Source organism: Pleurodeles waltl, chromosome 2_1 (assembly GCF_031143425.1).
Source record: "Pleurodeles waltl isolate 20211129_DDA chromosome 2_1, aPleWal1.hap1.20221129, whole genome shotgun sequence".
Classification (NCBI taxonomy): domain Eukaryota; kingdom Metazoa; phylum Chordata; class Amphibia; order Caudata; family Salamandridae; genus Pleurodeles; species Pleurodeles waltl.
Window position 1 is genome coordinate 674,533,203 of NC_090438.1, and position 27,703 is coordinate 674,560,905.

At 43.2% G+C, this 27,703-nt stretch overlaps 1 protein-coding gene across 3 annotated transcripts in view; it reads left to right on the forward strand.

The window, feature by feature from the left end:
* PIEZO2 (piezo type mechanosensitive ion channel component 2) overlaps positions 1 to 27,703 on the forward strand; it is a 1,085,167-nt gene that overhangs the window by 640,981 nt on the left and 416,483 nt on the right. For all 3 annotated transcript variants that reach the window (XM_069216450.1, XM_069216468.1, XM_069216460.1), the window contains exons 6-7: positions 3,208 to 3,418; positions 4,230 to 4,443. In XM_069216450.1, the coding sequence (XP_069072551.1) occupies positions 3,208 to 3,418; positions 4,230 to 4,443 (425 nt within the window). The remainder of the gene's footprint in view (positions 1 to 3,207; positions 3,419 to 4,229; positions 4,444 to 27,703) is intronic.

Sequence of the window (27,703 nt, forward strand, 5' to 3'; positions counted from 1 at the left end):
TTACCCACTCTAGTCAGGGCAAGGGAGTTACACGTCCAAGATAACCCCTGTTAACCCCCTTGATAGCTTGGCACGAGGAGTCAGGCTTAACGCGGAGGCAATGTGTAAAGCGTTTGCACAACACACACAACACATGTGACACGATATCCCCACCACAAAGGAAACACAACACCAGATTATATGAAAATATACTGTATTGTACACAAGGCAATTATCAGACCAAACATCACATATCAGAACTATCCTGCTACCTTAGCAGTTGTCAGAACGTTACACATTAGTTACTCTGCAACCTAGCAGTAGTCACACATAACACACAGGTTACTCAGTATTCTGCAACATAAGCAGTAGTCAGGAAAACACGTTATTACATCACAGCACTTGTCATAAGAATATCATAAAACGCCCATAGTAGGATCATTAGAAAACATATGGCAAGTTAGAAAAACATATTAGCAAGCATGTCCATAAAAGGAACATTTGCATACACATATGTAAAAACATCAAACGCAGGTAGGTAATATGTGAATCAAACAAAAGTCTGTAGAAAGAACTTTGGATTGCAACTATATTGGTCCTTTAAACAGTACCTGGTTGGATGAAGGCACCTCCAGTGCCTAGAAGGCGAACAATGGGGCCCCCGGCGCTCCTATGCGCAAAACGGGGGCCTCCCTTATACTCTGGGGTCAGAGGAGGGCAACATGCACCTCCTCTCTTTTATAGACAGGCCCCTCCGGGGACCGTGATTACTGGGAGCCCTCCAGGGCCTCAACCGGCCCTCACGAGGGGGGCCAAAGTCAGCAAAAACAACTTAGGGCAGGAGGGGGGCACCACGCACCCCCTCCGGTTTAATGACAGGCCCCTCCCAGGACCCACGATCTCTGGGGGCCCCCCCGGGCCTCCACTGGCCCTTCCACCAAGGGGGGGGGCCACAATAATGCCCGTTTTACCTAACAGCAGAAAAGGAGCATCCTGCTCCTAACGCAGAGGCCATGGGGAAGGGGGCACTCCCCGCGCCTTCCCCTGGTCCTGCTGTGAAGCCACAAGAAGATCGGACCCCTCCTGGGGCCCGAGCAGACACTCACCTGCACCCGATGCGGTGTGCAAGTGTTCTTCCAGCTTCCCGGGCCGCTGTGGTGATCTTATTTAAAGGGGAACAATGCTGCAAGGAGCCTACGAGCTCCCAAGGCTCCATAAGCATGCTGCAATCAGCGCTATGGCAGCCGCAACCAGGGAGAAGCACCCCTCATGAAGAAATGGATGCAGGGGTCAGGGGCCACAGCACCCTGCCCCTGGGGAGCAGAATCTTAAGACAAGGTCCTCAGGTGGAGGGCCCAGCTACAGGCCAGCACAAGGGAAAGGCAGCAAGTGGCAAGTCCTTCACAGTGACCAGGCAGGTCACAGGTCAGCACAGCAGCAGCAGTCCATGGCGGTTCCTGGTGAGTCCTTTCAGCCTTTGGTGTCCAGTTCCAAGATGATTCCAAGAGTCTCCAAATTGTGGGGAAAATTCCCCTGTACTTATAGTCAGTTCTTACAGTGTTTTACAATGGTAGGGAGAGGAGGTTCCAGCCAGTTACAACTGGTTCTGGGAGTGCCCCCTCTCTCCTTTCAGCACAGGCTCCAAACATCAGTGGGGGGTTAACGACCCTATTGTGTGAGGCCAGGGCACAGTCTTTACAAATGCAGGTGTGCCCCGCCTCTCCCTTCTCTCAGCCCAGGAAGACTATTCAGTATGCAGATGCACCTCTGTGACACCTCCACCCTCCCTGTGTACAGGCTGTCTGAAAAGTATGCACAAAGCCCCAACTGTCACTCTGCCCAGACGTGGATTGGAGTTAAGCTGCAGAACACCAGAGTCATAAGCACAGATAAATGCGCACTTTCTAGGAGTGGCATTTCTGTGATAGTAATAAAAAATACACCCACACCAGTAAGCAGCATTTATTATCACCATCACAACCATACCAAACACGCCTACGCTACCCCTCATAAATCAGACAATACCCCTTACACATAAGGAGGGGCATTTCTAATGCAATCCTATGAGAAGGCAGGACTCACAGCAGTGATACATCAAGTTAGGCTGTTTGTCACTACTAGGACAGGCCATGCAATATGGCACATGTCCTGCCTTTCTACATACATGGCCCCCTGCCCATAAGGCTAGCTAAGGCGTACCTTAGGAGTGACTTACATGTAGTAAAAGGGGAGTCCTGGGCCTGGCAAGTAAGTTTAGATGCCAGGTCCCTGTGGCAGAAACTGCGCACACAGGCCCTGCGCTAGCTAGCAGGCCTGAGACAGGTTTGAAAGTCTACTTCAGTGGGTGGCGCAAGCAGCGCTGCAGGCCCACTAGTAGTATTTAATTTACGGCCCTGGGTATAGAGATACCACTGTATAAGGGACTTATAGGTAAATATGCCAATTAGGTATAAGCCAATCATACCAACTTTAGATGGGAGAGCACCTGCACTTTAGCACTGGTCAGCAGTGATAAAGTGCTCAGAGTCCTAGAGCCAATGGCGAGAGGTCAGAAAAACCAGGAAGAAGGAGGCAAAAAGACCGGGAATGACCCTGCGTAATGAAAAAAGTCCAACAGTTTGGAATTATAGAAGCCAATTAGGGTTCATTTAAACCTTGGCTGGTGAAGTGCAGTGGTAATACTGGGCCCTTTAGCACTCTTCACATTTACCTGCTATCACAGCAAGGTGGAATAACATGCAGGGCCTTGTGTTATTGGGCAGCATGTTTTGCTGGAATTCCTGGCCCTCTGCTACTCATAGTTTCCAACTGCTCTGAGAAAATGGAGTTTGTGACCTGAAAAGTAAATGACAACTGGGTGTGGAAATACCATACCTGGCAGCTCTTGTATTCAATCAGAGTGATATTCCCACTGAAAAACATGTGGCAATACCACTCTGCACTACTTGTAATGAGGGTCTTAATGCCAAAAACAATAGCCCCATAAGCATAGAATCTCTTGTGGATCAGCATATTAAATTCGTTTTCTATATGCCTAATTACTTACCTTTTACGGTAAATTATAAATTTAAAATGTCTTCATTTGTTACAATAAAATATAGTTTAAGAGCGAAATATATTTAAGAAATGTCTTTTTATAATGAAATATCATTTGTAAATGTCAAACGGGACACTTCAGAGGTTCAGTGCAAAGGCAAATTCTCACACTGTTCTTTTTTCTGCTTTTAGGCAGTGACAGAAAAGATGGAAATGGATGAAATTATGATGTTCGAAGAAGATCTGGATGCTGGAGATGAGGATGAAGAGGAAAATGAAGAGAGCACAAAATTAAAACTACTTCGCAGGATCGCCTCAATAGCTTCCAAAATCAAAGAGCTCATTGGCAATATTATTACTACAGCTGGGAAAGTAGTAGTAACAATTTTACTTGGTTTAACAGGTTAGTGATGTAGTTTAGATTTAGATTTAGATTGCAGTAATTCCTGAACATGTGATTAGATTGCACATGCAAACAGGATGTATGTCATTATAACAGTAGGTAAATTGATTGCCTTGAGTTTAGGAAGAAAACTGTTGTTGGTGGATATAGAAGATTAAATTACCTTGCTATTTTGAGCTATTAAGAAGGGCTATTAAGAAGGGCTTTGCAATGTTTGTTTTTTCTGCCATTGAAAGTTTGCAAAGTTTTTGATTTTCACCCTTCCTGAAGTTTGCAACGTATTCTGGTTTACCTTCGCATGACCAAGGTTTTTCATCTATTGCAAGGCAGTATTAATCAAAGAACATTTCAGTGTAGTCAAGCCCATTCGAGAAGGAGAAGACATACAGAGTTTCTCTGTACAAGGTTACCTTTTGCAAAGCTTTTCTATGCACAATAGCAATTTGTGCGGACTTTTTCTCAGCAGATTTAACTTTTTGCAGACCCTTTCTTTGGAGTAAGGAAATACACAATAAGAGAACCCTTAGAGGCTCATCCCAATTACCACGGATTCTTTTGAACCCTTTGATTTTCCCTCTGGGTGATTTTTCCTCCCTACTCTGAGTATCACAGATTAGAATGAACCCACGGTTTCAATGTTCCCATTTCCAAACTCACAATGGGAGCACATTTCCCTGTGCAAATAACTTTGAATAGAACCTGGAGGAATTTGAGCATTGTATATATACAATGATAAGCTATGTTTGGACATGATCTTTAAGCTGTCTAAGTATTTCATTTCCATTTATATTTCCTATCTTTTTTCCTGTAGGTATGATGTTGCCATCTTTAACCTCGGCTGTGTACTTCTTTGTGTTTTTGGGGCTCTGCACATGGTGGTCCTGTTGCCGAGTATTTGATCCGCTGATATTCAGCTGTCTATGTGTATTAATGGCTATATTCAGTGCGGGGCACTTGATTGGACTTTATTTGTACCAGTTGCAGTTCTTTCAGGAAATTATTCCACCCGATGATTATTACGCCAGGTATGTTTACTTTCTGTGACCTTTTGACGTAAGCAAATGATTAGACTGTTCAAAGTGATGCATATTTTTTAATTTCCTCTCAGCCTGTCTGTGAGACCTTGTTAAACTCAAGATCTTTTGGGGTTAATAGACGTCAAGATGTAAAGTGTTGAAACGTTTATGTTAGTCACTTTGTACTATTCCCTTGTGCACATGAGAATAACTTGCAAACGGTCCAGTTTATAAAAACACTTTTCTGTTAGACTTTGTGTTTTACTTCTTACTTAGTTGTGACTCATTCCTGCATTTGCAGGTGTAAAGGAACTCATTGTAAAAATATCCGTAAATCGGGACCTCTGTATCTATTCCCACACCCTTCTTTCTTCCAAGACCAATTGTTTATTTTCCTTTATTTTTTTATTACCAAATACAAAACAATTTTCTGGAATTGTAATTGGCAATCACCCATTAACCTAACTTTCACCATCAGCCAGTGAAACAGATGAGGAATCTCACCAAATGTAAGTGAGTGCTCTAAACTTACTTCCTCCGTCCTTCTGTTTCAAACTTGTGGAACACTTTAACCAAACTGTTTGTTGAAGCAGAAAAAGTACATCAGAGATTAACGAGCCCATGACATCTGAGGGAACACAATGTATTAATAGTTTTTTTCTCATTGCCACACACTTGCTTTATTTCTTTTGTTCTTCTTTCTTGGTATTTAATTTCCATTGGACTCCGTTGCAGCCCTTTTTCTAGCACATCCCCTAAAGCCTTTTGTTTTTACTTTTCCGGGATCATGTCAAGTCTATTGTGGATGTTGAATTGACTTCCTTTACCAATACAAGTCTATGAATCTCCACCCTTAGAGCTGGGAACTAATTTAAACAGTTTTATTAAACATTCAAGGACATACCTTCAGACAATTTTCCCTTTTCTGCTCAGCCAGGATTAGACACAGGTGACAATTTCCAATTTAAGTTAAGATTTTATATTTTATGTGTTTTTCTGCCATAAAATGTGGTGTATTCCTTTTTATGGTATTTTAGGAGCTCTGACCTTTGTTATTACACATTAGAGGGGATGGTCATTAAGTGAGTAAATGTGATTTTGTTGGCTTTTAACTGTGGCCTGAGAGTGGCAGGTTTGAGTCCAGCAAGGTTTTTGGTGCCCAAAGGAACAGTGGCATAGCAAGAGTGTCACTGGCCCTAAAGGAAGCAGGGAAAAGGAACCCACTGCCACTTCCTAAAAGACAGCCTTAACAAGGACTTGATGAGTCCCTCAGAACATTGGCAGAGCTTCCTCTATCACTTTTGCATCATTACTAGTAATGGCCCTGGAAGAGGATGTCAATCATTAGTAGCTCCGACTTTTAATCTTGTCAGTCTTACAATATTTTTAAGTGTTTGATCACGCTGGAAGGCATACCAGTGGATTATGACTGGTAATGGTGGCACAGCTCACAAGAACAATAAAGGGGCAGCCGTGTGGGTGACACACAGCTAATCGTGCACACTTGCATTAAAGAAAGGCTCTTTCCAGTCAACCTTTCACACCCATGCCCACACATTTGTTCTGCTGTGAGAGGAAGCTAAAAATTTCAGCTGAGTAAAGTAAGGTCTTAATTTCCTGTGTGAATTCCGGATGGCAAATTCAACCTAGCGGTATCCATGGTATAAAGAGAGTAGAATGAAAGAAATGTCAATAAATGACAGGCAAAAGTTTGCGCTTCGTTGTGAAAGATAGTTGAATAGATAACCTGTATGACATTCGCAGCTCCCATTGGAAAAAAAGCATTGTAGTATATTACGGTGCGTACTCTTGATACTCGTTTGATTCCGAAGTTCAGGCAGATATGAATATTCGTCTGTAATCTGTTCTAAATATTGTATGAAAATGTGGTTATCTGCCGTCACCGATAAGCAGATGAGAGGTTCTTGACAGGCTTTAGGCACAAACTCATGACAGGCACAACCTCGCTCAACATAACTAGTGCCACAGTGTTTGTTAGGCACTTCAGCAAAGAACCGTGTACAAAATGTTCTGTGGTCATTATACATTTCTGTACATATCAATTGTCTCTGTGTCCTTTGTGATTTCAGTGACACCTGTCTTACTAAGAAATGAGGGACTCAATTACAATATGCAACACAGTTTCCAATTTTTGTTCTGATTTTTATCAAGTAGCTTTGTATCTTGTTCTGCACTAACACTGCTTGGCCTAACCTTTTCTTTTCATATGACAATCCAGGATTTTTTGCCTCACCAAAAGGACGCGTTGTGAAAATTTTCTGCAAAGCTGTCCAAGGATTGCAAATCATATGATGGGTCTCGTTAGGACCCAATTCAAAAAGAATTTTGGACACCTACAATGAATCGAACCAAAAATCTCAATGCGAATTTTAGTTATATTACATTTTTTTACTAACACAGAAAATGTCCGTTTGGTAGATTTTGCATACTCGTGAATGCAGGCAAAAGGAGGAATAATCTGTGTGTTTCTGTGAGGATTACCCTAGAGGTGTGACTGGCTACCCTCATTTTTATTTATCTTTCGGGGTCTTTATTTGCTCACCCATCGGAAGTAGTTTCTTACTAAACTCATGAAAAGGTAATGAGTTTCTAAATTTGAAATGGGAATGAAACACCTCTGTATTGTGTTGGTGTGAAGGCACTGGGTTTTTCCACACCAAAATGTTTCCATGTAGGGGAGAAAAATTGCCATTTCCATCAGTTTTACACAACTATGCTCTGACTCACAAAAGTATTTATGAGTACGAGAAGTAGGTCTATAGGAGTACCCTTTTACATGATTTTACACACATTTGTAAATTTTCTCTGAAATGTCTAAGCTAACTCCCTATTACTACAAGTGCAGAGAGGGCATAGCCATTTCTCTTGGTACTAACTGTATAAGAATATTCCCTGAATATTCCCATTTTAGATGTTTTGGGGCCAATTCACAAAGGCATGTCAGAGCACAAAAAAGAGTACTATGGGAGTACTACTTCACCTACACCAAAATGCCCTGGTGTATGTACTTCTCAAAAGATCGTGAAAAGCCTAACAAGTAATATTTTCATCTAGCTCTTCAGTTAAAATGTAAGATCTACCAATAGACAAGCTGTACTCCAATTACATGTGAATTTTCTCTTCCTTGAACTGATGCAAAGTTCCTCAATAAAAGATGTCACTTTTTTGGGAGTCCCCCCTATTTTTAGACACTATCTTGATAGAGCTGCAAGAACCTTAACATGAAGTGCTCAACGTTGATGTACTGTTTTTTGACAGTTTCGTGCAAATGTGCAGGTTTTTTTTTACATTTACCTTGATGTCACCAATCATCTTGACAGCAATATTAAACCACATTACATGGTTACCCTATATAGTTCCCCCCTCGCTCTCTTTCGCTATCACTCTCCCATTTGCTCATTCTCAGAATATGTGCGTGTGTGTGCGCGTGTGTCCTGCTTTGGATGACTAGTTGCTTTGAAGACAGATGACAGATTTGCTTTGACCTAATGGTGATTATCCCCGTGCATCCATAATCACTTTGTGACAGAGTTTTAGCAGCATAATTTCAGTGACAAATCCAACAACAAGCAAGGAAGCATTTATATTTGTGACACGCAGTGAATCCAAAACAAGTGTTGTAGGCTAGCCTGGTGATGCAAATACCTCACTTGACTCAGACTTCTGCTCAGCAAGGTCATATTACGACAAGACACCCACCCTTTTGCTCAGCAACGGCACATTACTACATATGCACTCAGGGACATATTTATGGCACGGTGATGCAGCACAGAAAGTCTCTTTGCTGCACTGCAACACAGGGAAAGGGCAGCAATGTGCTGCATTTAAAAGAATACAGTGCATTCCTACCTTTGTCCCTTCGGTGGTGCCGTTTTGGCAGCCTAGGGCCAACGCAGGCACCCTTGTACATAGTGCAAGGATGCTTGCATTTTTAAGGAGGATTGTTTTTTACAGGAACGGGCTCCTTCTTGCACAAAAACAATCCCCTAAGGCATTTTCCTCTGTCTATGTGTGCGGCAGAATGCAGCACTAATAAAAAGAGGGAAAAAACAAGGAGAAATAAAGATATTTCTCCTTGTTATGCTTCACCTGGGAAGGCGTAGCATTTTGGCGCATTCCCAGGTCTATAATTTCTGGTACATCTGGGAATGCATCAAAATTGATGGATGTTGAGTGGGAACACTAACTTATCATCTATTGAACCATTTCCTGGGACAGAGCAACACAACACACCGATTTGTGCTCGTTGCTTTACTGAGATTTATGAAGCCACTAGGGGCCACCCAAGGTGGTCTATAGTGGCTTCATAAGTCTCATTTATGAGTTGTGTCATGCATGCAGCATGGTGCATGTGCAACACAACTGGGCTTATAAATATGGCCCTCACTATTTTGCTCAACAAGGGATCATCACGACTGGCCCTTGATCTAGACATTGCAAAATGTTTCCTTCTCGACAGAATGTTTTATCCATAAGCATTTATTACATTGCCAGGAAGTTCCAGATATTCCGACCTACACTCTTAATCAATACACTGTCAGCTGCATTCCAAGTATTCAAAGGCAATACGTTTGCAAGGCACTCCATTTTACATGTCGAGGACACACTGCTTCTGTACCTTGCTTTATGCATTATAAAAAGCTTCACATTTTAATCACTGATTCCATCTTATAATAATATTGGGTATGTGAGTGTCTGTGTGGGCCTGTGAGTGTATGTGTGAGAGTCTGAGTTGGTATGTGAGTTGGTGCATGAATGTCTGAATGAGGCTACGAGTGAGTGCATCAGTGTCTGAGTGGGTCTGTGACCAGATAAGTCTGTGTCTGAGTGGGTCTGTGAGTCAGTGTGTGAGGGTCTGAATAGGTCTGTGAGTGGGTGCATGAGCAGCTGAGTTGGTCTGTGAGTGGTTGCGTCAGTGCTTGAGTAGATCTGTGAATGGGTGGATGAGTGTCTGATTGGGTCTGTGAGTGGGTGTGTCAGGGTCCAAATAGGTCTTTGTCAGTGTCTTGACTGTGTCTTTGAGTGGGTGCATGAGGGTCTGAGTGGGTCTGTGAGTAGGTGAATGTCTGAGTGGGTCTGTGAGTGGTTGTGTCAGTGTCTGAGTGGGTCTGCGAGTTGGTGCGTCAGTGCCTGAGTAGGTCTGCGAGTGGGTGGATGAGCGTCTGAGTGGGTCTGTGACTGTGTGTGTTAGTGTCTAAGTAGGTATGTGAGTAGATGCACGAGGGTCTGAGTGGATCTATGGGTGGATGTATCAGGGTCTGAGTGGGTCTGTGAGTGGGTGCGTCAGTGCCTGAGTAGGTCTTTTGTGGGTGGATGAGTGTCTGAGTGGGTGTCTCAGTGTCTAATTGGAACTGTGAGTCATGCATCAGTGTATGAATGGGTCTGTGAGTGGGTGCATTAGGGTCTCAGTGGGTCTGTGAGTGGGTGTGTCAGTGCCTGAGTAGGTCTGTGAGTGGGAGAATGAAGGTCTCAGTGGGTCTCTGAGTGTTTTCATCCGTGTCTGACTGGGTCTGTGAATGGGCACATGAGGGTCACAGTGAGTCTGTGTTTGAATTAATTAGTATATGAATGAGTCTGTGAAGGTCTTTATTTTTATTTTTTTCGCCGATATTTGTGAATTTGTTGCAACATTACATGGGGGAACCACACTGAGCATCGTGAAGTATTTGCGATTATCGAGCATTGAGAAACAAAATCTTTAGAAGGTCATAATTTTACCCTGAAGGACCCTATATCACATCCGTGAGGTCAGGGTACCTCCACCCAGACTCCTTATACCACTATTCCTTTTATTTTCCAGCCCCTGGGACCATGTCCCATTACCTAAAATGGTGGCCTCAACTTTCTGGTCAGGTTGCGACCAGCCAATCACAGCATTTCTGCATATTCACCGCAATCGCCTTGAAAATGTTGCAATGGATCCACAGCCCTAGATATACAAACTTATTTCTCCTTTAATTTCTCAAAAACTACTGAATTGATTTACACCAAATAATAAAAAGTGTAATCTGCGTATCAAAGCCTAGCTTTCTGCCAAATTTGGGAGAATTCCGTACAGGAGTTTGGTCTGTAGTGATGTTCAAAACCTCTATGGGAATTAACATGGGAAGCACGTGTTTTTGACACCTCCCCCTTTTTCTCGTTCCCGCTTGACAGATCACCACAAAACTACCCATGTACAAAAAGAATCACTGGAACAATTTTTTTTTAAAATCGTGAAGATTTGTGTCAAAACTGGGAAAATTTTAAAACACATACCAATTTATTTACACTTGAGAAAATACACAATATAAAAATATATTTTTAAAAAAATATATTTTATATTGCAAACATTACTAATTACAAATATAATTTAAAATACCCAAAAACATAATAATAATATATTCTTAAACAATATATACAAAAAAATGTAATTCTAAAAATAATACATATACTATTCCCACTCAAGTCTGTGCAACAGTAAGGAAAGCATTAAGCTCAAGAGGGGTAACATTTACGTCTCCCAGTCCAGTCAGTTGAACAGTAGGGAAAGTGTTCTACTCAGGAGAAGTAAAATGTACTACTCCCACTTCAGTCTGTGCAACAGAAGGGAAAGGGTTGGACTCAGGAGGGATAAAATGTGCTATTTCCACTCCAGTCTGTGCAACAGTAGAGAAAGCACTGGACTCAGTAGAGTTAAAACTTTCTATTCCCACTCCAGTCAGTGCAACAGTAAAGAAAGTGTTGGACTCTGTAGGGGTAAAGTTTACTATTCGCCATCGTCTTCAAAGACTCCATCAGCGTCACCACCTCCACCGAAGACACCCCTCTCGCCACTGAACACCTGCATTTTCAGATTCGCACTGATCCGAGGACCACCCTCAGAGGATCCCTCGTCTACCGTCCTCCCGGCCCACGCGCCCCTTTCAGCAACGCCATCGCCGACTTCATCTCCCCGCACGCCCTCGCCTCGCCGGACTACATCCTCCTAGGTGACCTCAACTTCCATCTGGAACAAAACAACGACCCCAACACCACCACCCTGCTCGACAACCTCGCCAACCTCGGCCTCAAACAACTGGTGAACACCGCCACCCACATCGCCGGACACACGCTTGACCCCATCTTCTCCGCCAGCAAACACGTCTTCTTCAGCCACGCCTCCGCCCTACACTGGACCGACCACAGCTGCGTCCACTTCACATTCCGACGCGAGACCCGCCACCTCCGCACCCAACCCATCCCTCGTCGACAGTGGAACAAGATCCCCGAAGAGCAACTCTTCTCCGCACTCGCCGCCAACCAACCCACCCTCACCACCGACCCCAACGACGCAGCCCTCAACCTCACAAACTGGATCTCCAACTGCGCAGACATCCTTGCTCCCCTCAAACACACGCATCGACAGACCAACACCAAAAAACCTCTCTGGTTCTCTGACACCCTCAAAGAATCAAAGAAAACTTGTCGCGCCCTTGAGAAAGCCTGGCGCAAGGACCGCACTGCTGACAACATGACCGCCCTCAAGAACGCTACCCGCGAACACCACCACCTGATCCGGGCTGCCAAAAGGAACTTTTTCACCGACAGACTGGACAAAAACAGACACAACAGCAGAGAACTCTTCAGCATCGTCAAGGAGTTCTCCAATCCCCAGCGCCAATGCCAACGCCGTCACGCCCTCACAGGATCTGTGCGAATCCCTCGCCACTTTCTTCCATCGCAAGATTAGCGACCTCCACGACAGCTTCTGACACCAGACCCAACCATACACCACCGAACCGGCATCCACGGCCATCACCCTCAACAACTGGTCCCACATCAACACGGAAGAAACCAAATCCTTCATGAACTCTATCCACTCCGGCGCCCCTTCGGACCCCTGCCCGCACTTCATCTTTAACAAAGCCGACGACATCATCGCCCCGCATCTCCAGACCGTCATCAACTCTTCTTTTTCTTCTGCTACCTTCCCCGAATGCTGGAAACACGCCGAAGTCAACGCCCTACTAAAGAAACCTACGGCTGACCTGAGCGACCTAAAAAACTTCCGCCCCATCTCTCTTCTGCCTTTCCCAGCCAAAGTAATAGAGAAGACCGTCAACAAACAGCTGACCACCTTCCTGGAAGACAACAACCTGCTCGACCCCTCACAAACCGGATTCCGAACCAACCACAGCACTGAAACCGCCCTCATCTCAGTCACTGACGACATCAGAACCCTGATGGACAACGGTGAAACAGTCGCCCTCATTCTGCTCGACCTCTCGGCTGCCTTTGACACCGTCTGTCACCGCACCCTAATCACCCGCCTCCGCTCCACCGGGATCCAAGGCCAGGCCCTGGACTGGATCGCCTCCTTCCTCTCAAACCGTTCCCAAAGAGTTTACCTCCCTCCGTTTCGCTCAGAACCCACCGAGATCATCTGCGGCGTACCCCAAGGCTCATCACTCAGCCCGACACTCTTCAATGTCTACATGAGCCCCCTCGCCAACATCGTATGCAAGCACGACATCATCATCACCTCCTACGCCGACGACACCCAACTTATACTCTCCCTCGCCAAGGACCCCGCCAGCGCCAAGACCAACCTACAAGAGGGTATGAAGGACGTCGCAGATTGGATGAGGCTCAGCCGCCTAAAGCTGAACTCTGAAAAAACGGAAGTCCTCATCCTCGGCAACACCCCGTCCGCCTGGGACGACTCCTGGTGGCCCACGGCCCTCAGCACCGCACCGACCCCCACAGACCACGCCCGCAACCTCGGCTTCATCTTGGACCCTCTTCTCACCATGACCAAGCAAGTCAACGCCGTGTCCTCCGCCTGCTTCCTCACCCTCTGCATGCTCCGCAAGATCTTCCGCTGGATCCCCGCCGACACCAGAAAAACCGTGACCCACGCCCTCGTCACGAGCCGCCTGGACTACGGCAACACCCTCTACGCTGGGACCACAGCCAAACTCCAAAATCGCCTGCAACGCATTCAAAACGCCTCGGCCCGCCTCATCCTCGACATACCCCGCAGCAGCCACATCTCCGCACACCTGAGACACCTGCATTGGCTCCCTGTCAGCAAAAGGATCACCTTCCAACTTCTCACCCACGCACACAAAGCCCTCTACGACAAGGGACCGGAATACCTCAACAGACGCCTCAGCTTCTACGTCCCCACCCGCCTCCTCCGCTCCTCTGGCCTCGCACTCGCTGCTGTCCCTCGCATCCGCCGTTCCACGGCGGGTGGGAGATCTTTCTCCTTCCTGGCGGCCAAGACCTGGAACTCCCTCCCCACCAGCCTCAGGACCACCCAGGACCACTCCGCTTTCCGGAGACTCCTAAAGACCTGGCTGTTCGAACAGCGATAACCCCCCCCTTTTTCCCCTAGCGCCTTGGGACCCGCACGGGTGAGTAGCGCGCTTTATAAATGTTAATGATTTGATTTGATTCCCAATCCAGTCAGTGCAACAGTTGGGAAAGCGGTGGCCTCAATAGGGGTAAAATGTACTATTTCCACTCCAGTGGATCCAACAGTAAGGAAAGGGTTAGACTCAGGAGGAGTAAAATGTACTATTCTCATTTCAGTCTGTGCAGCAGTAAGGAAAACAATGAACTCAGGAGAGATAAAATTTACTATTCCCTCTCCAGTCTGCGGAACAGTAGGGAAAGTGCTTCACTTCAAAAACATACCTTATTTAAATACAATCATTAATTTCATAAAATTATAAAACTATTAACATAAAATTAAATATATACATACATCAAACAATGTAACAATTAAAATGATTTTATTTTTCTAAATAATCAAAATAAAACACAAAATTAATAATTATTTTATTACATTCCCTCACTATAGTCAAACATTTAACACATACCTAAATTAAAAAATATAATAATTACACAATTTACATAGTCAATTTTCAATTAATTAATAATTCATAATGTATCAAAACCCAATAATTAAAAAAATAGTTACATAATTTACACGCTTAATAATACAATTAATAATTATTGATTAAAAATATATACATTATTTATACCTAATTTGCATCCCACCCTGTACCCCTACAAATCTCACAACCAGCTACAAAACTATAAATTACTATTTTACAACTAAATTTAAAATATCAATAACTCACAATTACAAACTATATTTCAAAACATTAACAAGTTCACAAAATATAACATATACAATTAAAATATCATTTAAACGCATAAAGAAACTTTAAAAACTGTATCTCTTCCCTTAAAACAATGACATTTCTGTCAACAATATTTTTGCTCACAATATTTTGTGTTACGATATTAAAAACTCAATATTTTGTCTGATTATCTCACTAATCCGTGGGGAGGAATCCTGTGTTAGAAACAGAAACCTGCAGGGCAGGAATCGTGCTTTCCAAATGGGTAGGTAGAGGGGGCTTCAGGGGTTAGATTAACAAGAGAAAGCCCTACCTCAAGCTCTATGGAGGCGGGATACGGAGGATCCTGCTCTGTCAGAAGCTGATCAAACTCTTGGGATCGCACCCAGCTGTTCTGTCAAGATTACAATGGCTATTGGCTCTCTTTGATCAGCAATGTAAAGTCCTATTTAGCAGACGTGCTGAGCTCTCTGACATATTCACAGTGTGTATGCTCATTTTTTAAATTGTGGATGTGTGAGGGATTATGCAGTCACAAATGCAAAATCCAAATATTTCTTCAGACTGCTGTGTTCTCACATAGCTCTGTGCATATGTAACGTGGTTGAGCCTTCTCCTTATCCTAGCATAGTCGGCTGGTGGGATGAATTCGAGTTTGTTGAGCTGCACTGCCAGTGTTTGTGAACACACAAGTGTTTAATCTCATCCCAGGGGAGAAGTGATCTGATAAATGATGACCATATGTCAGGCAAACCGACAGTGAAGCAAAGAGGTTCTCCTTTGACATTATGGTGCGAGCACTAAGGATGCCTAATCACCCAGCCAGCCATAATATATACTAGGCTGGTGAGCACAATATACTGCCATCTGAATGATCCCTGAGCACAGAGGCCACCATGTGATAATAAGCGAGGGAACTTTAAGCAGGAAAAAAATAAAAAGAATTCTATTATGGGACAGCTCCAATAAACTTGTAACTCTGCTACATTAGGCCTACCTTAGTACATCCATGTGACAACTTACATTTCAGGGCACACGTTGGGCCCTATTGATTCTACTATTCAATACTTTCCTTCCAGTTCCACAGTAGCCATTAATACTTTTAACTCTTAGATTATTGTGGCCCTTCTTCAGATTGCTTCCAAAGAACAAGAACTATCAGTTGGTGCAAACATGCGCTATGGTTTAATGGCGAGTTAACGTAGCTCCAAAGTCTGTGTAAAAAACTGAACAAAACTGCTGGAAAAAATGTAATGGAAAGGGTATATATTTCCACTCATAACCACTACAAGAGGGATGTTCATAAAGCCAGGCGTGATTGTTACCGAGACTGCTTCAATACTGAAACCAATACATCAAAAAAAGCTTTTAAATGTATTAAACATAGTTACGTTTATTATAGAACTAGGCATTCCTGAGTGTTGCACTATAAACACCCCGGCTTCAAAGATCCTTTGTGACGATTGAGAAGATGTATTTCTCCACAGGAATACATAATGATACAGTCTGCGCCCAGGTGAGGATGGCTTTAACACAATTCTTCCTGGCAGATGCCTTCCAAGTTATTCCCCTTTCTTTTTTAAGCCACTATTTGAGGACCTCGCCTTTAATAATTTTTCATGTTTCTTGTTCTTGCCCAACTCTGCAATAGTTCTTTAGCTTCCTCTTGTGTCCCAAAAATATTGAAAAAGCCACCATGCCCACCTTTGTTTAAAAAAGCCTAACACGGACCCACTCTAGTCCAGTCTCGCTTTTTCATGTTCTTTGTAATATATTAGAAAAAGGTTCAGTCTGCAAACCTCTCACATTTATTTCTATTCTTGATCCTACCCACGTAGGCTTTTGTCCAGCCCATGAAACATAATTCTTGTTGTCTTACAGATGATCTTCATACAAATATTGTTAAGAAGGCTCAGCTGCTTTGGTCCTTTAGACCTCTCCACTGACTTTCATATGGTCTAGCATAAGTCAGTAGCTGTGTCTGCCCTTTGCTGAGTAAACTCCTTTCTTACAACTAGGCAACAATCCAGCTGCATAGCTGTTTACAAACCTGCCTTATCTGCATCGTTGACTAAAATCATACCAGCCAGCTCAAATTGAACACTGACAAGACATCGGTGGCTTTGTGATCTTATCTGGAGATGAAAGCATAGTCTGGTCTAACACTTAGGGCCCCTTCTTCATGGGACCCCATTGTTCTGCAAGCCAGGCCAGAAACATGGATACTATAGTTGATCACACATATTGTTGTAACCCACAAATCCTAGAGCTCACCTTTACCTGTATTTGGATTTCCAACACTTCAAAAGCCCTACATCTTCCCAATTGTAGCATGTTGCTTATTTATGGCCTCATTATGAGTTTGGCGGTCCCACCACGGGGAGGACCCACCGCCATGGTGTTGACATTCCCCCTGAGTGAATTACAATTTTCCTGTTGTGCTGACCGGCGGGAACATTGCAATATGCATTCCTGCCAGGCTGTCCATGGGGAACAGTGTTAGGATATTAGAATAAGGGAGTGTTAGGATATTAGGAGAAAGGAGCATAGGTCCAATATCCTAACACTCCAACACCCTTGGAGTTCCAACGGTGCTGGGCAGAGGGCCCCTGCATTGGCCCCTTGTGGCCCTTAGCACTGGCTTTCCACCAGCCTTTTCATGGTGGGGTCCCTGCCATGAAAAGGCTGGCAAAAGTGGGGTTGTACTCAGGCAGGTGGCAATGAGTTCACCACCGCCATGGCTGATTACAAGCCCAACCACCGTCACCCGGTCGGGATCTATGATTCTGGTGGGGATGGCAGTCTTGAGGAGGGTCCGGCTGCCGAAGTCGTTATTTGGCGGTCAGACCACCACACCTGTGGCGGTCTGACCACAACCATGAGTTTGACAGTCTTGTGACCGCCAAACTCGTAATGAGGCCCTGAGTCTCATGATGGCTATGATAACCCAGTTTATTTTGGTCTTCCTTTTTATCCTTTTGCTTCAAAACATATGGTTCAAAACCTGCTAACTTGTCCTTGATTTTTCTTATTGAGATCATGTTTCTCCTCAACTGTGAGTTTTACACTAGTGTCTAGTTAATGCAAGAATTTAATTTGAATGTTTATGTATCTGCCATAGATTTTACTATACAAATGCTTGGGGGGTTGATCCTACAAAGCCTGAATGGGGAGGGATCCAAATATAAACTACCAATAGGGAAGAGACCCCCCACCCCATTGGCTATAGATTTCTTTTTTATGTCAATACACAAAACAGCTCATGAATCCTATGTGTATCATATGATTTATATCAGATTATATAATTCAAATATTAGTTACAATTTACACAAAAGAACCTCATACTCCAAGAAATATTCTCAAACCAATAGTGAACACAAAACGCAATTCTGAAACAATGCAATTGGTAGTATTTTGCAGACGATAAACAAAAGTGTGTACATTTTTTTGTCCAGAATCATAAATCAAGAAGTTACCCATGTGAAGTAATGGTTTAGGGTTAGATTGTTATAATAGTTTGAGGGTATCCCTTTCGTTTGCTATAAGGAGGGGAGTATGTCAAATAGAGTTCGATTTCCTGTGTGCTTTTGTTCATTACTTCCCTAAGGGCCTGAAATTGTGCCACTTATTAATAGATTGGAAAAAGGCCTCTCCACTTCTCTCGCACAAGAAATCACCCGGCACGCTTCGACCTCAACAGGGTTGAGATCTGCTTTAAAAGAGGTCATCATCATGGCTTAGTTCATAGTTGTCGTCTGGAAGTATGCGGGGGTCCTATATTTATACTTAGATGATGAGCCTGTGCATTTACCAGCTGTACATCTGGAATCTGTCGGGAATTGTTTTTTGTGGATCGACAAGCTTCTCCTTGCTCTGGAACTCAGGGACTGGAGCACGAAAAAACTAGACAGATTCCAGACGTACAGCTGGTACAAGATTGAGGCCCAGAAGCTGGATCTGTGACTGGAGGGGTACACCATATTTACGAGAAAACAAAAAAAGAGAGAGCGAGAGAGAGAGAGAAAGAGAGAGAGAGAGATACTGCACCACACTAGATTTTAGTTTGTCTCTGCTACTTTCTAGTGGTACCTAAAATGGAGAGTTCGAATGACAACTCAGACCGCAGCTGTGAATTGTTGGCTTCAACAGAACATTCCAGGGATGTTACATAATAGGTCAGATGGAGAATTGTTACGGAGGGGAGACAGGGCCCCTTTGAAGGTCACCATTTCCTGTCCCTTTGTTCTCTGGAATGGCTGTCCCCACAGGTAAACAGGTAGTTAAATGGAGTAACATCTATTGCCTTTTTGCACTAGTTGAAGATTTCTCCTGGCAGGAAACTCCTGTACCTACACCAGCATCCTGATCAAGCTTCATGACAAAGACTTTAGCTGGATCAGCCTAATTGCAATAAGCAAAAGAGATGAACTGCCCAGAACCAGTCTCAGAGGTGAAAGCTGAAATCCATAACCACCTTCTGCAGTCTTGGTACGAAGGTGGAAGACAAACTTACAGCTTGAACTACAAGATTTCCTTAACTGATTCTAGATGCTCCACACTAGTTGTGTCCTCTAAACTCTTTGAGCTCCAAGGTTGGAATAAGTACTGCATTTCACTGAGTTAGGGACTAGAACCTACAAAAAGTTCAGCTGGTTGCCAGGAGACATTGCAGTAGAGCCAGTAAGTTGCTGAGTACAGGACTTGGATGTGCCCTTACAGGTGGATAGTGAAGGGGGCTTAGGAGGTGGTAAATTATGCCCCTCTCATAACAGTGAGGTGAGGTCCAGGTGACAGAAGTGCTTTAGCAGTGTATGCTGTTGAATGGAAGCACCCTATGACAAGGGGCCACCAACATGTCACTGGACAGACCTGCATGCACCAACACCAAAGGGCAGAAGGCACTGTTTATTGTGATCCCAAACCTTTTGGGCAGCAATCACTTCTTTGGGTGAGAGTTACTAGACAGTGAGCATTCTTGGGGCCAGGAGGGTTAACTTGGATTCAATGCTATCCTCACAATCAAATGCCCCAAAATTCCCCAAGGATCGCTTGGACAAATGAGCATTACCTCCTCACTCTTGTTTACTGGTAGTAGTGCTAGCTACTCCGCATATTACCATAGTACCGAATTAACAGACCAAGGAAGACCAGGGAATGGAAAAAACACCCTCACACATGGCAGAAGAAAGGCAATATAGAATATTACATGTGACTGTACATAGACAGCACAGCCTCACACAGGACAAGAGCAGGAACAGAACAGGGTTTTCTACTGGATGTACTAGAGGAAGGATAGGCACTGGTATGTAAATATCTCTGGATACCAGTGGGCATAATGGTTCATTATGTTGATTTTGTAGGGATTTACAATGGATAGTTTATTGATTTGTCTGAGGTTTATGAAGAATTTGCACTCTGCCTATCAAGCATAGCTGTTAGGTCTTTGACAGTCCTGACAAGAACTGTGCAGCACTTTGGGGTCACACTTCTGGTAGCAGCATCTAATATAAATGCTTACTACAAAACAATATACCTTAACACAATACAGTTTTAATGACTGTTTGAGTTCCAAATCAATTATTAATGAATATTGCCTGATTGTACTGAGCAGCAATTGTTGGTAGCTTGCTTTTGCTCCTTTACTATTTGTTTGCAGAACAGCAGGTACATGTTTTTTGTTCGTCTACAATCCCACTTGGTGCATTACTATTTGTAGATCAGGTTTAAAACTCTGCTGCAGCAGACACGTATAACTCAGAATTATCCTGTCATCTCCAGACATTTTTAGTCTCATTTTCACTTACTATCATGTATACTAACTATTATTCTTCTTCCAGTACCTGTGGGATGGCTACACCACACCTAATTTATAACTTTCTGCAATGTACCTAAAATTGTGTCACAAGCATTAGCAAAAATAATATTCTCAGCTGTTTAGGTAGGAGCATTATTTTATTACTGCTAAGATGGCCGCTGTGTTCTGTCTTCCCTCAATGTGAGATGTCTTGAAAGTATAGTAAGTAATATTGAAAGATTTCAGTATTTCAAAACTGTCACAATTCTATAAGCCTTGTCAAAGCTAATAGTGGCATGCAAAGGATAGGGATAGAGAGGCAGGGAGAGAGATAAGTGAGAGAGAGCAAGACCAAGTCTTAACTGTGCTCGGCCTTGGGTGGAGCAAGCAATACAGAGGCAGTGGGTGGAGGGGGAACTGAGGATAGGAGTGGGAGAGGATAGAAAGCCAGAGTGGACAGAGGAAAAGACAGGAAGCACCAAAGTGAAAGATACAGAAAGGGGCATGCTAACTCAGAAAGAAAGAAAATTAATACCTTTATGTAATCAGTGGAAGGATACACTCAGCCATTCACAATGCAAGGTGAAACCTAATGCTCCAGGGCAGGACAAACACAAAAATAGGGTGGGAAACAATCAACTCGAGCACGGAATTTAAATGGACGGGAAAGCCATCTAACCATGCGTATAGGGAAGCCCCAAAGCCCACTGTTGGTATATGATAAAATATTAGTTAGAGTGTTGTCTCCAACAGACAGGTAAAGCTGTCTGTACCTGGATTACAATCATTGCTGATTGGGTATCTTCTACGTTTGCACTGCCTGTTTAGAATGACAATGAGACTGGAGTTTTTGTTATGCAACAGTAGAGATATCAGAACTCTACTATAGCTGTCCTGAACTAATTATGACATAGCAATGCATGAGATGCTTTGGTACTATTGTCAGCAGATGTGTACATATCTAAGACAACTTAAGGAAGCCATATAAGCAGAAACTGTAGGAGATAGTCGCAATTCATCATTTTACATTTAATCCTTATGGTAGTGATAAACTGTATCATTGCACCAGGCAATAAAAATACCTAGTATTTATAGTGCTGAAAATGCCAAAACTGCAGTAATACGTGCCATATAAAAAAAGCATGTTATTAATATTATCAAGTTGAAATACAAAGGAACTATTTTTCAGTTGACTTGAAAGACCAGATACCAGAGAGAACCAGTAGGTGGAAGAATGCATGCTACACCAGCTGGCACACAAACCTTAACGTCTACCTTGCTTGGAGCAGGTGAACCCACACCATTAGATGACCTCAACAAATGCTGTAAATCAGTGGTTTCCAACCTGTGGTTTAGGGAGCCCTGGGGAACCGCAAAGCATCCTCAGGTGGTCCGCGACTGTTTAGAAAGCTAAATAATATTAACAGATTAGGTCCCCAGCTTTCAGTAATGACTCAGTGGGGGTCCCTGGATTCCAATAATGAGTCAGTGGTGGTCCCCGGGATCCAGTAATGATAAAGTGGGGGTCCACAGAAGTCAAAAGGTTGGGAACCACTGCTGTAGATATCACATGCATGCACTTTCTGGGCGGAGGATTTTGACAGTAAGGAATACACTCAGCAGTTTCGCTGTACGTTCAACCAGCTCAAGTGCATGAATGTTTGTGCCGATTTATTACTGGACAACCCACTGCACAGGTGGTTCTCATTAGCGCAAACGTAAACTTGGGCCTAGCAGTAACGCTTTCAATTGCATTAACAGTTGTCAGTCACATTTGTGGTGGAAGTGCAGCTGAGAGTCAACCTGGTATGTTTACATGTGGCTTTTAAGCAGAATATGAATTTGTAAGTGTGTTACGCAGGTTATGTCCCTAATGCAGTTGTGTGTCAACTGTAAAGTTCAACTAGCCTAGCCAAGACTGGAACATTCTTCCGTATGCATTAAAAAATTAATCATGGGACAAAGAGCACGGCCCTGGAAAAGAATTGAGTTAGCCTTCAATACGAAATACAGTCAACACAGTGGTGTGTATCTGTGGTTAACGACCAACCCAGTTAAATCGTGCCAAAGCATGAGTGCATACCAAGGGCAAGATGTAGGGAAGGCCACTGAATATGATGAGCCGAGGTGGCCATACTGCCGCCTTATGGAGAGACCTGAGCCAGAACCGAAACAGTGGTTTGACTTGGCCCTAGGGGCTGTGATTGAAAAAAAAATGTAATAGAAAGCAGTCTTTTTTGTTGACATTTGCTAGTTTTCAATTTAGTATATAGGATGACATTACATTTAGTGACGTTTACTAGTATAGGTAATTTGTTATGTGCTAACACAGATTCAAGAAACAATACCGACACTTCCTTCCCAGATTACATTTGCCTAGTTAAATTCCCAAGATTGAGCCAAGAGAATATTCAATGTGTGGTCTACATTATATACATCACCAACATTACAATTACAAATAGAGTGATGAGATTTTTTTTTAATAATACTTGATAGGATATTGTTTTTGAGAAGTACACACTGACCTGAAGGGAAGCAGCCTGTACAAAATGCGTTTACCACACAATCCCTTGATCACGCAATACCTGTATTATGCAGATACAGGGCAATAAGTGAAACATCATGTTATTAAAATCTAAAATATAAATTATTTTAAAACGAAACTTTGGTACCACATAATCTTTGGCTAATTAAAGGGCATATTTTTGTCAGAAATGCAAAAGTCCATAATTAACTTGCCAATTACCAATTAATTTTATGAGTTCAGAATCATTACACAGTAATAGTTGCTGTTTAAATTAATTCATAAAATGACAAACAGCCCCAATAGAAATTTAATGGAAAAAGAGCAAAGATGACTACTTCTCGTTTGTTTTTGCTAAAAATGTTTTCACAACATTTATGAATTTTAAAAGTCTGGTCACCACTTGTGGGTGGTCACCTTGCAAGCAGAAGATAATACCATGGACGTAAGTTTGAATATTAAACCAGTTAAATAGAAAAAGTAGCCATGTCTTGTGGGCAGTGTTATGGAGGGAACAGACTGATAGTACCCAAGGTTCTGGGTTTGGTGCTGATACAGTTTAGCAGTTCTGTCGGACATTGGCAGAAGCAGAACCAAACATCTAGCTTTGTCAGGGTTGGGCCTTCGTTATGCCGCCAACCTAGAATTGTGAAGTGACCCTCTAGAAAACAGGAAAACACTTATCCTAGCAACCATCAAATCACATTGCCTTGACAGAATGATTTTACGTTACATTGCAGCACATGGTGTGTAACACAGAGATGCACTAATCTAAAAAATAGCCCTTGTGACACAGCAGGAGCTTCATTTATTAAGCTTAATGTGTTAAAAGGTATGTGGATCACAATAGTGTGTTGGGATATTACTTGTATTCCATACTTTCTACTGGAGGTGATTCAGTTTTGTATGATTGCCTGGTACTCCGGGGCTTGAGTCTTTTCAACTAGTACTCGGAAACATTCTAATTTATTTTCTATTAAAACATTGGAATGTTGGGATCTCTATTGCAGACAAATTACTGGCTGGCAAGAGCCAGGAGAGTCAACATTCCAATGTTCTCTTTGTTCACAGCAACAGTTGTGAACAAAGGCCTCACGATTTTAATCCCCTTTGTTTTATTTATTAGAACATTCTGCCCTCTAGTGGCAGAATGTTCTAATAGCCTTAGAGCCCTCCAAAGCGGGCTCTACTGGCCATTAAAGGCCTGCTCCCTTGTTAAAGGCCCTCACCTTTGGCATGGGCCTTTAACGCTGGAGCAGGCATTTAATGTCCGGTAGAGCCGGTTACGGCAGACTCTAAGGCTATATTAAAACCCTAGGAAAATGTTGTTCTGAAAGTTATTCTGAATGAGAAAAGAACAGATGATCAACCATTATGGCATCAGCTGTACACTTCCCGTGCTGTGCTGACTCACAGCTAATTGCTTCCTCAATTTTAACCTATCACATGATGACATCACTGTTATCATAAAAACACAGAGAGAACTCATGCAGTGCCCTTACTTTTGTCATTATTAAACAAGTTCCTTCATGATAATTCATCAAACAGTTTCTGTATACTTTCTGGAGGAGTGTTCTGTGTTCATGCAGACCCTTTCCTGAGGCTGGCTATGATCCTATATCCAAAATGTTGATGAAAACATAGGTGTGGGGGCAATAAGAGTTGGTTGCAGTATGGTCACCATCAGGAGGTTCCACTGACTTCCACTGGACACAGGGTCGTCCTGCAAGTGGCTGTGAGGCCGTAGAGCTTGCAGAGCACAGGCAGAGAGTGTAGTCTGCCTTAAGGGCCACGGGGTACTGCTGCAGGAAGACCCCAGGCCAGGAGATTAACAGGAACTAGGACAGGAAGGGATGTCCTGAGCTTTTCAAGCCCTCTGTGGATAGAAGTGAGAAGCAGTAGCACCACTGTGTGGTAGCAGCAGTTTACCATTAACAGAAAATAACATGCCAACATTATAGCTGCCTAGAGGCCCTCAGTAAACCTGAAGGCCAGAGTGCAGGACTAGGAACCAGAAAGTGAAGCCCTTGTGCAAATTAACTCATCAGGGTCTGAGACATTATTATTTAAATCAACTGCTCCTGTGTGACATCCACTCATTTCTTCAGAAGTGCTCTAAGGCTTGGGAGAGCACCTGTAGATATCAACTGGGATCTTTGTCTTGCTTCCTGGGATCTAGCCATGTGGTTGGCACCATTGCATGCCAATCTGAAAGAAGCCCCCCCCCCCACTTTTGAGATGTATGGTGCAACAGCATCCACTTCTCTGTTCAGAAAGCTTGACCAGGGTGGCCTGCAAAAGGGGAGGTTCACAGTCACATGCACCAGAAAGTGATCTTTCCTTGCATACTTAACACATTATCTTTTGCTCCTTGTGAGCATGATTCCAGGCGAGAAGAGAAACAGAGACAGCCAGCTCTCTGCTGTCATGTAGCAGAGAAAGGCATGAGGGTGGGGAGCCATCCTTAGCTGTATCACCTCTGGGCCTCATACATAGGGAGTGAATACTCTTCACTATCTATTATTGCTATGGATTTGCAGGTGCTCTCCTCAGGACCATTGTGAATCTTATTAAATTTAGAAATTGGCTCCAAATATACATAAAAACCCTACAAAATAGATTTCTGACTAAGCAAAAGCACATTGTGGTCAAGGCTCGCTGAACAGCTTGCAACTCAATGGACTTTAAAACCTTGAAAGAGAGTCCCAGCACATCAAAGTGTCCATTGATATCCACAAATATATTATCACATTTCTTCACAAATCACAAGGTCTCCCTTTCAATGTTATGAGCCTATGGCTATCGGAGGTCTAGGGGGTTGGCCCTCATGACCCGTGCACGAAAAGTGCCATAAATTGTATATATAATTAAGGAAGAAGGTGCGGTATCAATTCACCTTGACCCCCATTTTTCTCATCTAAAGGACTTTAAAACCTCTTGAATCAGGGTGAGAGAGAATGCAGAGTAACTGGTGCATAGCTATTAATAGTGCAGCAGGAACAGTGACAACAGGACCCATAGGTCGTCTGCCCTCCAACTAGATGCTGTTTTTTACTACCAAGTATTGGGGTCCAATGTCCTTTCCTTTATTAGGTCCCATGATGACATTGTTACTCCAATTTATAGGAAGTGATTGCTAGGGTTCATGAAATTAAAGAGAAACAATGATCTAAATAAAAATAGTGAGAAAAAATGTTAACAAAACACCATCCTTGGAAAACTTAAATGAAACGTTTGACCTATAAAAGCAAAGCCAAATCTGAAATATAAATTTTGACATGTCATGATAAACTAATAAGGAATAGCTATACATTCAAGATGTAGAACATAAAAGAATACTGAACAGGGGAAGTTATTCCTGACGGGTGGATCTGTCATGATTTGATTGGACAACATGGGCCATCAATCCATAATTCACACACTAAGGCCTTCATTATGAGTCTGGCATTACGGTGGCGGTTGGACCGCTGCGGTCGTGGCGGTCCGACCGCAACATTACGATGGTGGCGGAGTCGTCACGGTCCAACCGCCGACACTGCCAGGTTGTCACCAGTCGACAGCCTGGCTTTCTCATCAGTTGTAATCCGCCAGTGTGGCGCTGCCTGCAATGCCACCCTGGCAATTACGACTCCCCAATCCGCCAGCCTTTTCATGGTGGTTGGACCTTGACGGCTCCGCCACCATCGTAATGTTGCAGTGTATGTTGGAAATGTGCTGATGTGTCTTTAAATGTGGCTACATTGTTTCCACTATGTTTGCTCTGATGAAGACCGAGACGGATGATAAGCGTGAGCGTTAAATACATTTTGTACCAGTCTCCTGGAGTGTGGGCTTCTTTCTGGAGTTGAATGCGAAGGAATTTTGTATAAATTATAGCGGGTCCTTCCCCTGCTTGCTCAGGACCGGCCCGTTGGTGGAAGTGATTGGATTAATGCAGGAGCATTACAAATACGATATATATATATATAAATATATATATATATATAATTTTCCATACAGAGAAAAAAAATTTGGGGAATTACTTCTTTCTTTGGCACCATTTGACGAATCTTCCCGAAATGCAGCAAAAAAATGCCCCAGTGATTCTTGTTGTGCACGGAAAGTTCTGGGGTCATCCATCAAGCGGGTGCCAAGAAAAAGGGGGGTCAAGAAAATTGTGTTTTCCGTGTTAATTCCCATAGGACCTTTGAACACAACTTCAGACCGAACCACTGAACGGAATTAAACCAAATTTGGCAGAAAGGTAGCTTTCGGTACTCAGATTGTGCTTTCACTTATTTGGTTTAAATCCATCCATTATTTTTGGAGATATTAAAGGAAAAATACATTTGTATATCTTTGCGAATAAATCTTGCATATTCAAAAGAATTTATGAATGCGCGTGCAATTGGAAGCACTTTAATTGACTGGCCACAACCTGAAGAGAAAGTTGTGGCCGCCATTTTATGTTACGGGAGAGGGTCCTTGGGGCTGAAAAGCAAAATAAAAAGTAGCATAAGGGTTCAGGGTGGATATTATCCCAACCGCAGGAGTGTGATATAGGGAAGTGTGAGGGTCAAATAATATTATTTTTCTTCACCATGCACGATATTTGAGATTAATCGAAACTAAGCAAAACAAAAAAAATTACAAATCCACAGACTCATTCATACACTAATTCATTCACTCATAAATGCACTCAGAGACTCATGCTCCCACTCACACAGACACTCATGCACCCACTCAGACCCACTCATAGACTCCCACACCTAATTTCAGACCCACTCAGACACTCATTCACCCACTCAAAAACACAATTGAACCCTCATTCACCCA